The 16845-nt window shown below is 40.9% G+C and overlaps 1 protein-coding gene across 3 annotated transcripts in view; it reads right to left on the bottom strand.

The window, feature by feature from the left end:
• adamts9 (ADAM metallopeptidase with thrombospondin type 1 motif, 9) overlaps positions 1-3176 on the bottom strand; it is a 402991-nt gene extending 399815 nt beyond the window's left edge. For all 3 annotated transcript variants that reach the window (XM_068051578.1, XM_068051580.1, XM_068051581.1), the window contains exons 1-2: positions 2875-3176; positions 2353-2708 (exon numbers count right to left, since the gene is read on the bottom strand). In XM_068051578.1, the coding sequence (XP_067907679.1) occupies positions 2353-2708; positions 2875-2956 (438 nt within the window). In that variant the 5' untranslated portion in view covers positions 2957-3176. The remainder of the gene's footprint in view (positions 1-2352; positions 2709-2874) is intronic.
• Between the last annotated feature and the right edge of the window lie 13669 nt (positions 3177-16845).

The following is a 16845-nucleotide window of genomic DNA, read 5'->3' as shown; positions in this document are numbered from 1 at the left end:
TACTCTTGTAGCCATGGTATTTATATAGTTACTCCAGTTCAGTTTCTGCTCAATGGTAACCTCCAGGATGTTGATGGTGGGGGATTCAGCAATGGTAATGCTTGTGAATGCCAGAGATGGTTAGATGGTTATGGTGGTTACTTCAGGAAGCAGCAAAAATATCAATAGCTCCCCACCATATAGCGCATCATTGAATGCAGACAATGCATTTGAGCACTATTAACAAAACTATGATATGGTATGCACCACGTACCAAAAATATTCCAGCACAACATATATTTTCCAAGCATGCATGGTGTTCTCATTCTGAGGCAAATATCATACAGATCATTGGAGGAGAAAGAAGAGGGCTCACTCCTTGGAGATGCAGTTTACTTGGTTGATGACTTCACTGCAAAATCCCTGTCATGAGTGAGCATTTTGGTGCTGAAACAATACTTCTTGCTGTTTGTGATGGAAGAAAGGAGCTTTTACAGTGACCTCAAGGATGTTGTAAAATATGCTCTCAGTGTCCTCACATTAACTGAAAAACAGTAACACGCTACAGAAGAGCAGGAGTACAACAAACCGCAACAAGCGCCATCAAGGCAGGTACTGCAGCTAGTGAAGAAGTATTCATGAGAATCACACTGCCTCCTAGTGTTCTCCCAGTCCCCGGGATCTCTCAAATTAGGCAACAATGACAGAATTACTCATTACTTTTCTTGCTGGCTTTGTGGTAAGAACAGGATCAATTTGGTTTACTCTTGGGCAACTTCTTCACAACTGAAGAATGGCAGCTGAACTCTGTTAGATAGGATGGTGCACTTTATTCCCCCCAAAAAGCGATGTTGCCTAGCGACCACCCCATCCCCGGCGCGACATTGAGCTGGTGACAACGTTGGGCGGAGTTAGCGACCAGACTGATAAAATGCTGCAGCTCCTCAGCCTTCATCGAGTGCTGTTTGTTGCGTGAAATGAGGAGACTGCCACTTTAAGGTGGATCTCCATATTGGCGCTTCCCCAAATTTCAGAAAGCACAATTCAACACGAACAGCTGCATTATTTTTGTAGCAGCACAACTGTATTTCCATTCCTTCCATGAGGCATATTTTTTGCTCAATTGAAAATACTAATGAATTGACAAACTTTTTTTTGGATATACTTTGCCGCCTTAAGAGGCCGGACCTCAGAACAAAACCAGCTCCGCCCACAGACGAGCAAAACAACTGTCACGCTGGTAAACAAGATATTATTCGCCCTCTAGGTGTACTTATACCTTGCTGAGCACGATAGAGTCTTTACGTTAGTGCTGTGAAAATGGTGTGTTAATTATTCCCAAAAGAGCTTGTCGTTGTTTCTAACACTGGAGATTAAAGTGATAAGATTTTGGTCGCTGCGTCACATTCAAAGGACATCCTGCTAAATAAAGAATCATTCAGGGGAAGAGCATTTCCAACTAGTTAACGCAAGGTAAGCAAATGAAAGGTGGGTTTGTCAACTGAAACGTTATTATTATAGTGTCAGATGACACTATAACAACAATAAACTTCTACAGAAGTTACAGCAGGCAATTCTGCTACATTTTGATCAGTCACTTTGAACCTTCACATGCAACTAAGTTAGGAACAGCGGGGAAATTTGATATGTTTTATATTAAAGATGAAAACTGTGCATAGTTAGTTTAAAAACCAAAACCTAAAGGTTCACAAATAAATAATTCCGTGTTTTAAAGCTTGCTGCTTAAATCGAAGTTATCGCCACAGCGAATTAAACCAGCCTGTGTGACAAGGTTATAAACTTAAAAAGCGGTGACGCCGTGCGCAGGCTGTAAGTTTGGAGTTTGAGGGGGATTGTGCGTTACTGTGTACGTAGGAGAGCCGCCTGTCAGCTGGAGTTATAACCATCTTGACGTCGTCCTGAGGAATACTTATTCCCAGGGTCTCTTTCTAGCCCGTGTACCACCGTGCGAACTGACCCAACTGCGATCTTACTCTGTACCACTACATCCTGCCTTATTTAGAGATAGTCATCTGAAGTTGTTTTATTTTTTTTGGGGGGGGGGGGGGGGGAAGAGATGACGAGTCACGCATTTTACCAAGAGGACTACGTTGTGTTTCCCAGTGTGGTCTTGTCTTGATGGTTAGCACGTTCCAGCACCGATCATCTTTAATTCAAACTTTCGGTTCCCATAAGTCGAATGAAATAAATATCGTTATGTTTCCAAATGAACATTTCAGACTTCCAATTGCAAAATATTATGTCATCATACAACTTTAAAAAAAAATCAAAACTGTTATACAAAATAACCATATGTACTTTGGAAATTCCAAAATTAAAGTTCAGTATCGCGAGGGTAAAAGTTGTACTTACGAGCCCTGAACAGAGGCTGATCACAGCTGTGTGCTCTGGTTTAGCATTGACCTGTCCTGTGTAGTAGCAGTGCTTCGTGTCACTGTCCTCGTCGTGAAAGTTTGTAAGATTTGCTTGTATTCCAAGGTGTGTAACGGTGAATATCGGTGCAATAAATCCAGAATCGGCAGTTAAATTGAGGTGAAAATATTGCCCAAATGCACTAATTCTGTAGTGAGTTGCGAAGGCCCAGAGGTCGGTATCAACGCTTCGTTTTCTCCTTCTAAAATGCATCGTGTTTGGGAAAGGTTCGCCAAACTCAGTCACTCGAGTGGGAGTTACGATTTCATAAACCGTCAGCTGCTCTCGTAATTTAACTGAAACAAGATAAAATCCTGATTTAACACATGGGGCATAACCACAAATTAATGTCTAAATGTGTATAATATTAACGAACTGATTTGTTAAATGTTGTTTCTTTTATTTAAAAAAAGTCTTGCAACACAAGGTAAATAATGCATAGTACACAATATAAAGTATTACCTTGTCTTTGGTACATTTGTGGTGTTCCTTCTATACTGAAGACGAAAAGTAACGTTACCCCTACCCAAAACACAAGATGCATGATTACCGACTGTGCACAGAAAGCCCTCACCACAAGTCAACCACTGTAACTTAGCACTTGGATCTTTCATTCAATTTATCCTCGATTGAATAGTGCTATGGGAGTTGGTGCTTGGCGTACGTAACATCCGAAATCGTTCGCGTAATATTGGGTAAGAAAACATAGTGTAAGAGGACGCACAGGGGAAAGTCAGTGTTGGCTCGTTTTTACATTACTCGAGGATCTGGTCTTTTTAGGGGGGTTGGGGGGCGGTGACGGCTCGGCGGACTCACTGAGTTTCAACTCTGCTAATCTGAAAACCATTGACGTCTCCCAAAGACCCTCCCCCTCTGCCTTATCGAGCCCAATGGTATGTCAGCCTGGGTCTGTCGGGCGGGTACTAATCAAGCGCTGGTACTTTTTACGAACCTTCCTTCTCCAGCCCTGAACTGTAGAAATATTTAAAACAATATGCAACTCTCTGGAGCAGGAAAACCATCTCAGCTGTAGATACTTTGGCAATTATAAATCAAAACAGACAATTAACAAAGTCAAATATTTAAAATGAGCCTCAGTGTTTTTCTCTGAACTTAGTTTGTCATTATCTCCCACTGTCATACAAGATTATGGATTTTTTTTTGAAAAGAACTTTGCTAAAGTTTTAGCATCTTTTTTCACTTACTTTTCACAAATGTAAAGAAGACATTTAAATCTGAAATGAGACCTTTATTCTTTACAATGCTGTTTTAGTTGTGTGGAATGTGTTGTATTTGGTTTAACAAATCCAGAATTTAAACACTCATAAATCATAACAAATCCACAAAGAACCAAACTCTAAGGAGCAAAAAACGTTGAAAAGGACAGAGGGAGTGTTTACTTATCCGTTATCTGTTGACTTTCTCTGATTAGGTCTTCCAATGCAGGAAATGCTCATACGTTACGCGAACGAGCGTTTGGACACAAGGGCATCTTATAATTTACTAGTTCCCAGCCCAATAACCATTTCCTCTTTGGACGCCTGAGATCTCCAGTGCATTGCCTCTTACAACCGCAGCCGGCAGGATGCACCACGACCTTGGTGCGATTAGAGTGGGTGGTGGTCACAGGAACTACTATCCATTGTCTTCCACGATTATATATAGAGCCAGTTATCTATGTTATCGATGACCTAAAATAGATATATTTTTTAAATGGGATCTTATGTTTTCTCAAAATGTTAAATGGACTTTATTTAAATGTGGGGGTTATAGTTAACGTAGAAAACTGAAGTTATATATTGCAATATTCCACACATGAATTGTGGAGGTTTATTAAATAGCCTGTGTTATATTGCAGACAGAATATGTGAAATAATGTTTCTATTCTATGTCCTCATGCTATCATCTGCAACTGAAATACGAGTGCAGTTAAAGGTATTATGTGATTCCATCACTTCACAGCAAATATGCCAGCCTGTTGGTATTTGTGATCTTCAATTGATATAGGATAACTATAAAATTGGATAAAGAAAAAGAACCTTGTGTAGCTTATATACAGAATTCATGGCACAAATTCATTAGTAGCACAAATTTGATAAGCTAACTTTGTGTCCACATAACAACTGCAATAACATTTTAAAATAAATTGCCAATATTCATGATTTTTTTTCTTGTTCTTCTCATAAATTTTGACACCTTTCATTTGTCTCTCTGCTTTTATTTAAACATTCTATCATGACAATACCATGGAGTCCTTCTGGAACCAGAACAGCACTGACAGAATTAAATTAATATCCACAGTTACACACGTCATTAATTTAGAATGTTTCAGCTTCAGTTGTTATGTTTATGTTTCTTTGCACTGTCAGACTCAGTAACTACTTCAAGGCTATTTACCCCTGATAATGCCATCAGTTGTCACCCTTTTCACACATTTAAGTCAAAGAATTAAACAGAAAGATTTCAAGTTTAGGATAATTCTTTGTAACCATTTTTTGAAAAACAGTTGTGGATTTTTAAAATCAAAGTGAAATTGATAAGTTTTGCAACATTTAAAGGTTGGCTTACTAAAAATTATTCAAGGATGACTTAATTAATGGTTCATCAACTTTCAATACAAACCTTAATGACAAAAACACAATTAAATGGTTCTACTCAACAGTCGTACCCTGGAACTATTTAAACAATGGTGAACACACCAATTAATCTGTGTCATCATGTTTCACCATGCAAGGAATGATCAACACAAATAGATCTATGTCATTTCATTTCTTGACTAACTAAGCAGAGCTCCCGCCCAGGCCGGTTCTTGACTGTCAAAATTTGCCTCAGTAATAATAATATTTTTCATGTAGATACCTCATTATCTTTTAAGAAAGCTCTATACATTGCAGATTTTAAGTTTATCTAACACTTGTTAGGGAATGGTTCTTCCATATACAATGGCAATAACTTGCATTTATATAGCAACCTTTATGGGGGAGGAGGTGGTGAAAAGAAAAATACCAATAAAGGAATAGATTAAAGGAATAAACAACAAGCTATGTGCAAGAGTTAGGTGGAGGTGACTGCAAGTTTGGTTGAAAAAATGGATTTTGGGAAGATTTTTAAACGTTGAGAAAGACGTAGAGAGATGGAGGGGTTAAGGAAGATATTTCAGAGAATTGCTTCCAATTGTGGGGTAAAGAATATGGGGAATGCATAACGACTCAGAGTATCAGGGCCAAAAGGTATCAGAGGGGACATCAGGCTGAAGGAGCTTGCAAGAAATAGTGTAGGCAGCATGTAAATGAAGAAGATGAAGGAGCCAAGGTTAGATCTTTGGGAAAGTGTAGGGATGGGAACAGACACTTTTGATGAAAGTAGGAGCTGTATTGAAACAAGTAGGAATGGAATCATGCAGACCAGTCCCATGAAGCTGGACAATGAAGACGCTGGAAGAGGATGGCATATCAAACACTGCTAAGAGGTTGAGGAGGACAAGGAGGGATAGCGCAACACAGTCAGTCATATCCCAATGTTAGTTTTGGCACTGCGAATAGAGTGGATATTGGGCCAAATGAATTAAAACAATGAGATTTGGGAGAGATAAGCACAGAGCTGGGAGGTGACAATTATTGGAACACCTTTGAGAGTAAAAGGTTATAGATTGGATTGTGGCCAGAGAGGAATGATTTTTTTTTCTGAAGAGAGTGATGATGGGTCTTCAGAAAGGGAGAGAAATGGTACCCAATAAAAGAGTAACTTATAATCAGCAAGTATGGAGACTAGGAGGGGTTGTTGAATGAGGAAAAAATCAAGGGAGTTGGAATGGGAGCTTGTGGAAGAGGTGTGCTTGGAGAGAGCAAGAGGAGATGTGACAGAAATTGCAAAGTGATGTATGCTGAGAAGAAGGGTGGGCAAAAGACTGGTGGGAAGTCCGAAGCAGGGAGGAAGAGGAAAGGCATTGATAGAGACAACCGCATAAATGGTCTCAATCTTAGAGGTGAAATCTAGAAGCTCTTTGCATTTAGTATTGGAGGTGATGGTAAGAATAAAGGGAACTAGGGAAGAAGTTTGAGGAGGCATTGTGGCATACAGAAAAGAAAGCATGGGTTTTTATTTTCCCTCCAGGATGATCTGGAATAGTAGGAGGATTTGGTTGAGCGTAGTGGGGCAACTGTACTGAACACGGTCTTGTCAGAACTGAAAATTAGTGATTGGACTAGTCCTACAACACAGGTGGTGAGCAGAGGTATTTCGGGAGGGGGAAGAGGGTACAAAAGGTGGTTATATAACACTGAGTGAATGAATGGCAATGATGAAACAGAGAAATTGGGCAATGAGACATAGGCAGTGTCATAAAAGTGGAGGATGTGTGCAAAGATGTACAGCTGAAGGAGATTACTCAGGAAGGCCATGAAAAAATTTGGATTGTGGTACAGAAAGCCAGTGAAGCTTGGAAGTTAGATGGGCGCTGAGTGTGGAGTAGGACATGAAGTACAGTTTCTAGATATATTGTAGCCTGTAGTGGATGGGTCTTGGCAAGGAGAGCATGGGAGAAGTCGAACCTCAAGCTGCTGCTAGATTTCAGCAGCAAGGATGTGCCTCATAAATAAATAATGCATCAGTATTCACTGTCTATGCTCACGCACAGAGAATAGCTGATTGAGTGAGGTATCTGAGGGCAACCAGTAGTTATGGTACCATATAACATGAGTCATCACATTCAGGTGAGGTGAAGTAGGGGACAAAAATGTGAATAAGTTGCAGTCTTGCACAATTTCTGTCATGTTATCACAGGGTACACGACTGAAACTACATCCATGATTCCCTAAAAAACAAACTCATACATTTTGTCAAAAGAAACCTTATTTTTTGAGTTTCAAGGCATGATCTGTTAAAAATTAAGCACTATACAGACTATGCAATGTAATATTCAGTCATTTTGCAAAATGTTCTGATTGTGGTTTGCTTTCTGCGGACAGCACGTGTGTCTACAAAGTATTTACCACAAAGAAAGGTTTTATTGGGAGATGTAGCTTAGTTGTCAGCCACTTCCTCGGCAATCTCTCAGATTGAAAATCATTGCCATGGTGGGGGCTGGTTTCTCTACTCCGGCTGCTCGCTGAATTTGCTTTCTTGGGCCTCTTCGTCGCTCTCACACCCACTGGCAGCAGAATCCTACATGGCACCAACATTTTCCATGTTGGTTAGTAATCTAGACATCTGAACTTCCTTATCCACACCAATAACAGATTCAAACCTCATGCTTGCTGGCAGTTGGAATAGAGAACTTATACACACAATGAGATTTGCTGCATCAGAATTAGCCCTCTCCTGTTTGGGTCCTCACTGTCAGAGGCAGCTGCTTCTTTTGCTAGTGAGATGAATTTATAGTGCTGAAAGCAGTTGGCGATGAATTCTCCATTTAGATGGAGGAATTTCACATAAGTGGCACAATTGTCAACTATTTTGAGTCTTGCAATGCTACAATTCGGTCAAAGTGATGCAGCCCATCCTCAAAAAGAGTACAAGTCATCTGTACCACCTTCTTGTTCATATCCATTTATGTTTGCAGTATGTATATATAGCATTGCTAGAAATCTATAATGTCAGTACAAAACTATTAAGATCCCATATTACAAAAGACCAGATTTCTCTTTTTAAAATATTAAAACTGTAATCATGTACAGGCATACTATTATATATGTCTTTTTTAAACTAAGATGCAATAGAAAGAAACATATATTAGATAATATACATGTACAAAGCAAAGGATTTAAAATTTCGAATACTATATATAACTTAATGACATGGTTCTGAAGCATGTGCAGGATCAGAGGGACCTGGGGGTGCATGTGCATAGATCTTTGAAGGTGGCAGGACATATTGAGAGAGTGGTTAGTAAAGCATATGGGATCTTGGGCTTCATAAATAGAGGCATTGAGTACAAAAACAGGGAAGTTATGCTGAACCTTATAAAGCTCTGGTTAGGCCCTACCTGGAGTACTGCGTCCAGTTTTGGTCACCACACTTCAGGAAGGAAGTGAGGGTCCTTGAGAGGGTGCAGAGGAGATTTACCAGAATGTTTCCAGGGATGGAGGATGTTAGTTACAAGCTTAGGTTGGAAAAGCTGGGTTTGTTCTCATTAGAACAAAGGAGATTGAGGGGAGATTTAATAGAAGTGTACAGATTATGACAGGCTTAGATAAGTCAGGCAAGGAAAAACTGTTCCCATTAACTAACGGTACAAGGACTAGGGGACACAATTGAAAATTTTGGGCAAAAGTTGCAGGGGAAATATGAGGAAGCATTTTTTTTTTATGCAGCGGATGGTAATGACCTGGAACTTGTTGCCCACGAGGGTGGTGGAAGTGGAGACAATTACTTCAAGAAGAAGTTAGATGGTCACTTGAGAGAAATAAACTTGCAGGGCTATGGGCATTGAGCAAGAGAGTGGGACTGACTGGATAGTTCTGTGGAGAGCCAGCATGGACTCAATGGGACAAATGGCCTCCTTCTGTGCCGTAAATGACTATAACTTTCTCAAAATATTAGTTGCTTACTATAGTGCGAACATTAAAGAGTAGATTGACTATTATTTTACTCGTTTTAACATATATTGCTGCTAAATGCCTGCTCCAAACTACATATGTCTATCAATTATATAGGTTGGCATCCTTCCATCTACGAAAGATGATGGACATGTAGCAAACAATCCATTTAGGTGGGGTGTCTTCTCTTGGTACACCTTTGTTGATGGTTGTGAAGGCCAATCCTTGAAAGGCTGGTTCTGCCACAAGTGCTGTAGGTGAAGCTGCCACGTCACGCTGTGAGTTGTTGTTTTTGACATTGGCACCTGTTGCCAAGCTGCTGTAGCCACTGGTCGTCATGATAGCACACATCTGTCCATAGGTTGTGTTGCCATTTTCCTCTTTCGCCAGCTAGTGACTCCCAGGTGTGATAGTCGACATTTAGGTCTTCATGTCATGCTTACAAACATCCTTGAAACGGAGCTTTGGGCGCCCCACTGCTCGCCTGGCTCCATCTACCACACCATACTGAAGGTCTCTGGTTATGTGACTATCTTCCATTCTGTGGACATGTCCGATTCCCCGAAGGCTGCTCTATTTGATTAGTGCCACCACACTTGGGAGCTCTGCCTTTGAGTATTGCCGTATTTATGACTTTGTCCTGCCAAAATATAACCATAATGACAGTGAAGGTGGAAATTATTGAGATTCGTTTCCTGGTAGCTGTAAGTTGCCAATGTTTTGCAGCCATTTGAAAGGGTGCTGAGAGGTGTTTTATAAACCATCAGCTTGGTCCTAAGGGCCAGCTTGGTATTATCCCATGCGCATTTCATGAGTCAACCAAGGGTGGTAGCTGTTTTCCCTATGTGTGTATCAAGCTCTGCATCAAGGGACAGATTGTTTGTCATCATGGACCCAAGGTCACAGAACTTGCTAACCACTTCCAGTGGGGTGTTATTTAGTGTGATCAGGGGCAGAGATGCAACACCTTGTCCCTTGAGCATGGTTTTCTTGACAGTTCATGAGTCTTTGTAGCTGAGATTCCATGTAAGCATCTAGCACAGCATCATCAACGTAGAGGAGTTCTCTGGTCAGGACGCAACGTGTTTTTGCCTTCACTGTCAGCCTTGGTAGATTGTAGAGCTTGCCATCTGACCTAGTATGCAAGTAGACATTATAGAATGGCCCGGATTTTACTGTCTGCAGCAGTGCTCATTGCTGACATCGAATAAATCTCCCCACGGACCTGCCGCGATCCCGGTGGTGAAAATTTTAGCTGCCTTGAGGGAAGATTCCCTCCTGGCGTGGGCCTAGCAGCGCAGTCCAGTGTGGGTGAAAATGGCAGGCAGTTGTGGCTATGATTTACAGTCACTGCACTACAAAGACTGAAAACAAGGCTGCTGCAGTAAACAGAGGTTAGAAAATCACATTAAAAAGGCATTGAAAAATCACATTTTTAGTAGATATTATTAATTTTACAAAGTTAAAAATAGAAACTTTTGAAAAATTAAAAGTTTAAACATTTTTTTAAAAGTAAAATAATTTTGATCAATCACTTTAAAAAGTGATTTAAAATGTCTGATAAATCATGCTATAAAGTCATTGATCAACCTTGTTAAAGAAAAATCTTATTTTTAAAATGTTTCTTGTTAAGATAAACGTTCATTTTAACTTTAAAAAAAAGTATGGGCCTCCTCACTAAGTATTCATGAATTGAGAGGAGGCTCCTTATGCTTGAAAATACTGATGTAAAATTTAAACATGTAATTAATTAAGAATTAGTGGACAATTAGCCCAAATTCGCACTGGTTCCTTAATTGGTGTTTGAATAAACAAACCCTTAGGGGTAGCGTTGGTTGACCCACTGCAACTTTCGGATTCGCGCACGATAGGTGCACTCAAGTTGCAGGGCCTCTCCAACATCCAGTAGCAGTGAACACTGAAGGTGTCACAGCTATTGACATCAGAAAATCTGGCCCATTAAATTTGGTATGCAGTTGTGAATTTCATTGAAAGATCATTATAAGCTCCAGAAGTATCTGTTACTCCTGTAGGTGGCACTGCAATAAGTACTTGTGAAAGGCATTCCTCTGTGTTACTCAATATTAAAGCTGTTCCACCATGATACACCTTATTTTGTTGTAATAATAAACAGCGAGGCTATCAGTGCTCGCCATTATTACAAGGTAAATCTGACAGCAACTTCTGGAGTTCACATGCACAGTTAAACATGGAAATGTAGTAACTGCTGTCAGTGGTACCCTGCTCCTCAACAGGCTTCCCTGTTGCAGTCTTTGACAAAGGAATCTGCACAGTCGTGTGCGGTGTTCCAAGTCAGCACTGTAACATAATGGAACCTTCAGGTGCGTTATAGTTGAATTAGCACCAAAGTTAGTAACTTGAGCAAGAATGAGAGAGTTCATTAGTGCTACAAAGCAGATCTAAAAAGTCATTGATAACCACAGCTCAATTTAGCTGTATTTACCCATATTTCATTTCAATACCAAGAAACAGGGGACAAAAATGTTCTCTCAGTTAATAGCAGTGATGCTGCCTTTAGCCCTCAGAAAATTACTTTGACATGTCATGTTTATGATATAGATGATTACACATCCGCAGTGCGACCAGCAATTAATTTGCTGAAAAGTTATACATGAAATCAGTTTTTCAGCAAATCAGCCATCGCATGAACTACTTCCAGACTACAAATAGCATAATAACTAATTTGCCATCTCCGGACTGTAACTAAACGCCTCTGATTTGCTATCCTTTGATTGCATTGTGTCTCCAGTAGATAATTCAGGTTACAATGTAAATTTCCAATTAGCTTCTATTGAACTATAAGTATTGAAATTATGCTATTAGAACGTCTGACCCTTATGTTTCATTCATTGATGCTCTCACCAACACAAACATAAAAACATGGGAACAACTATAATCACTGAATCATAGACATTTAAGTACAGAAGAAGTCCATTGTGGCCCATCCTGCAAGCTCCACATCAAAGCTGTTCTACTCTAGTCCCATTTCCTTGCACTTTCCCCATAATTAATTTCTCCTTCAAGTGTTTACCCCATTCCCTCTTAAATGTTATGATTGAATTACCTCCAGTAGTCACTTTTTCAAATGTATTACAAATCCTAATAATCCTTTGCATGACAAACCCTCTTTTATCTCTGTTATGCTTCTAATAATAATTATAGGTCCACACTATGGGTTCTCCAATAAGTGAAAAAAAGCTTTCAACTATTGAACAGTTCCCAATATTTCATCTGCATTTGGACATTTACTCTGAACATAATATGTATGACTGATGAAGCTTAAAATATAAATATAGTCATAAAGTGATATATTTGTGTGATCAGCAAAAATATCCACCACATATACAAATGTGAAAAAGTATATTTGTTTCTTGTTACGACCAGGTGAGAAAGGTGTCTAGGGGTACCTCTCAGCTGTCACCTGCTCTTACTGTAATAGGGTTTAATTTTAAACACACCGTGTATTGGGCACCCCCTTGGTGAATCCTTGTCACCGATTTCCAATTATAAGGCAAAGAAATGAGCACAAACAGGCTTTCTTAGGTTTAAAGAAGAAAAGTGAAATTTATTAAACTTAAACTTAAAACTCTAACTGGGTTAACGCCTACGGATACACGCCGCGCCCCACGCTAACATGCATACGCAATACGTACATGCAAATAGAGACAGAAAAGAGAAGAAAAAGATAAAGTGGAAAGGTTTGAGGCAATATCTGAAGAGTTGTTACAGTTCTCCGAGCTCACTGTAGAGTCCTTGCATGTAGATAATTCTTGCTTTTCGTTGGCGCCCAGTGTTCTTCTTAAACCTTGTTCTGACCACGTCTGTTCTGTGTGTTGGGAGCAGGAGACAGCTCTTTTGTTCCAACACTGTCTGCAACCCCTTGTAATAAGCCTTCTCTTCTTCCCAGCATTCCCTTTAATGTCCATGTAGTGAAATTAATGTGCCTCATTTTTGGCAGCTGGGTGCCTGCATCATACCTCCACACCCAGGGGAATGAAATACGATTTGAGGAAAGGCGCGTTTCATTAAAAGGGTTGAGAGAAAAATAAGATACAGAAAACCATGCATTTCTCTCATTCATGCATAAATCTTAAAGCTTATTAAAATTCTCTTTTCTGGGTGCCAGTGCTGTTTTAATTTCCCCTTTTTGGCATCCCAGTAACCAGATGGTTCTTTGGGGACGATTTTCTTCAGTTTGCCCATTGCCATAGAAACATAGAAAATAGGACTGCCTCGGGTCTTTGTTCCTGTTGAGGTAATTTTTTATTTCAGGAGAGTTAGTAGTGGGCAGGTCTATTCTGAACTCTCAGTGCTTTGCTGAGTCATACAAATGCTTTTGACTTCAGGGGATGAGTGGTTCCCTTTTTCTCTGACAGTGGGGGAGGATTCTTTATTAATCTTCCCTTTGTTCTCTGGGACACTCCTGTCTGCAGGTATGTGTGCAGACTCTACTGCACTCCCCTGTGGCACTTCGACTAAGTGAGGCATCACCCTCATGGTTTCTTTGCCCACTAGAGGTCTTTCTTTGTCTCTGCAGGTTCCTGTAAATGCTGCTAGCAAAACTGGTGGGGTGCTTCTATTGTCTGCATTAGGAGGATATGGGGTCTAACTTTTCAAATTTTTTGGGGTTGGCTGACCGGACAGTAGCAGTTTACATCCGGGATTCCTCCCAGACTTCCTTTAACCTGCCCTCTTGGTCACTTTTTCCCCTTCCCTGTCTAAACCTATTCCAGCCTTGTACCTGCCTACTCCCTTTTGTTCTCGGCAGGGGTCCATTACAGTTCACCAGCCCTCTGCTGGAGGGTCCTCCTAACACTGGTACAGGACTTAGGGTCGCAGGTTTCACTGTAGGTGAAACCTGGCGCATTTGGCAACTCCTGCAGTACTCCACCACATCTTTGTGGAGTTTTAACCAGTCAAACTGCTGTCTAATGCGGGCTTTGGTCTTTCGTATACTGGCATGTACAGCCACTGTAGTCTTGTGGGCCCTTCTTAATATTTCTTTCCGGTACCACTGTGGCACCACTAACTGATGAACTACAGTCCACTCCTTGCCCTCAGGTCTGCGAGGAGAACTCCAATTCATCATCAGTACCTCATTCTTTAAATAGTAGCAATCAGGGACTCCCTCTGCTTTACTTTCAGACTGGGCAGCCTGTGCTAACTCTTGCAATACTGGGTCAGCTTGCTGAGCCTCACCTAAGGAAAATCCATATAATTCATTTCCTGGGTCTCCTAACTTTCCAAAGAAAGTCTCAGACAGACAGACCTGGTCATCTGCCTGCAGTGCTAATTCAGTCTCCTCTGGGGGAGCTGGTTTGATCATGGCCTGATCCACTACACATTCAGGGAAACTGCAGGGGTCCGTCTCCTGCCACTGCCCTGACACTCTGATCTCCTGCGATCTTTCTTTCACTACTGGGGTGGGGGGTGGGGGTTACCACCTTCAATCCCACCAAATAATTACCTAGGACAAGGTCAACCCCGTCCACAGGCAAACTAGGGACAATCCCTACAGTCACCGGTCCCGAAACTCGGTCGCACTCTATGTGCACCTGGTGTACAGGTACAGGCATACACTGCCCTCCAATACCATTCACCACCATTCTGGTGTTCACTGCACTCTCTGGGGGAAAGGTCAGGCCTTTTCCCAGTAAAAGGGATCTAGTGGCCCGTGTCCCTGAGAATTACTATGGGCTTGCTTGCTCCACTCGAGCGGTATGGGGTTACTTTCCCTTCAAACAGAAAACCCTGATCGCCGTCAGGTATCCTAAGTTTCCTCTGTTCCAGTTGTATCTTTGCTAACAGTACCCTGTCTGGGTCTGCTTCTAACACTGCTTCTGTTTATTCAGGTTCAAGGGAAAAATGCTTGGCCACTGGCCTTAGGAGTTCAGACTTCCTAGCCTTGCCATGTACAGTGTTCTCACACTGCTCAGCCATTTTCCTCAACTCCTCGACAGACAGTGCTTTTAACTTATCCCAAGTTACTTCACCCTGGCTTGGAGAGCTACTAGCTTCAGTTGCAGACATGTTAGTATTCAATCACACACAACCACAAGAAAACCCTGTATTAATCTTGCTCTTTTTTTGATTGGGAACAATTTGGCTTCCCATTTCCAATTTCTCTCGTTTGTCTGTTGGTAAAATCCCGGATGCTAGCACCTAATTTCTGTTACGACCAGATGAGAAAGGGGCCCCTCTCCACCTTCACCTGGTCTTACTGTAACAGGGTTTAATTTTAAACATACCGTGTTTTAAGTTCCCCCTTGGTGAATCCTTATTCACTGCTTTCCAGTTATAAGGCAAAGAAATGAGCACAAACAGGCTTTCTTAGGTTTAAAGAAGAAAAGTGAAATTTATTAAACTTAAATTTAAAACTCTAATTCGGTTAACGCCTACAGATACACGCTGTGCCCCACGCTAGCATGCATATGCCATACACACATGCAAATAGGGACAGAAAGGAGCAGAAGAAAAAAATAAAGTGGAAAGGTTTGAGGCAATATCTGAAGAGTTGTTACGGTTCTTGAAGCTCACTGTAGAGTCCATGCTTGTAGGTAATTCTTGCTTTTCATTGAGGCCCAGTATTCTTCTTAAACCTTGTTCACTGTAGGAGACTTTTCTCTCTTGGAGTTCTTCTGTCTTTAATGAATTCCGAAGCTGGTGAGAAAGAAATGGGAACAGGCAGGAGAGGAAGTCTGCTTCAGGCCAGGAGCCAAGAGCTTTCTGTCTTCAAACACCGTTGCTCTAATGTAAAACTCTCAGTTCAAACTCTGCAACAGCCAGTTAGTCATGAGGCTAAACTGGGCTGACCACGTCTGTTCTGTGTACTGGGAGCAGGGGATAGCTCCTTTGTTCCAACACTGTCTGCCAGTATGCAAAAATGTTTTGCTGGCCAGGGGCCTGCAAGCCCTTGTAATAGGCCTTTTCTTCTACCCAGCAACAATTTGAAATTTAATGTCAATGTGGTGAAATTAATTTGCCTCCTTCTTGCCAGCTGGGGACCTGCATGACATTCTGTTTGTCCGAGCATCAAATGATGTAACCTGATAAGGCTACATATTATGGAATATGAAACTGCTCACCTGTGTATTAAAGAAAGACTTGCATTTATATAGTGGTTTTATGACCTCAGGATGGCCCTGTTTTATAGCCAGTGATGTACTTTTAAATTTAGTCATTATTAGAATCTAGGAAATATGGCAGCCAATTGTGCATAACAATCTCTCACAAACTGCAAGGTGATAATGTCCAAATAATTTGAGTTTTTGTTTAGTTGGATGAGGGACAAATATTGGCCAGGGCACTGAGGATAATTCCCGTGCTCTTCTTCACATATTGTCATGGGATCTTTTACGTCCACCTGATAGGCCAGGCGTGGCCTCAGGTTTAATGTCTCATCCGAAAGACAGCAGCTCCATCAGTACTGCACTGGGAGGGTCAGCCTAGATTTGTGCTCAGGTCTCTGGACTGGGAAGTAAATCCATACCCTCCTGACTCAGAGGTTACCCACTGATCCACAGCTGACACATTTTTCTTGCAGTGTGTATAACATGTGAACATGCTGCATATATCTTAGTAATTGGGGAAATATAGACTCAGAGTGAAATCAGCGATGAAAAGATACATCAAAGACACAAATGAACACAGATGGAGAGATTAAAAAAGCTAACATACATATCTCAATGCAGAATTTGTGAATGTACAAAGATAAACAATGATTTTTTTAAAGTTCCTTTCATATTTGTCTTGAATTTGAGTAAAAGTTCTTGCATACTATTCCATAGTTTTCAGGAATAGATGTTAGATTAGAATTCCTGCCTTATCCAAAAAATTGTATGGTTAGGGATAAGTCAATGATCTGTTTGCACAATAT

Source organism: Heterodontus francisci, chromosome 19, assembly GCF_036365525.1.
Source record: "Heterodontus francisci isolate sHetFra1 chromosome 19, sHetFra1.hap1, whole genome shotgun sequence".
Classification (NCBI taxonomy): Eukaryota; Metazoa; Chordata; class Chondrichthyes; order Heterodontiformes; family Heterodontidae; genus Heterodontus; species Heterodontus francisci.
This window is presented reverse-complemented; position numbering and strand designations above follow the sequence as displayed.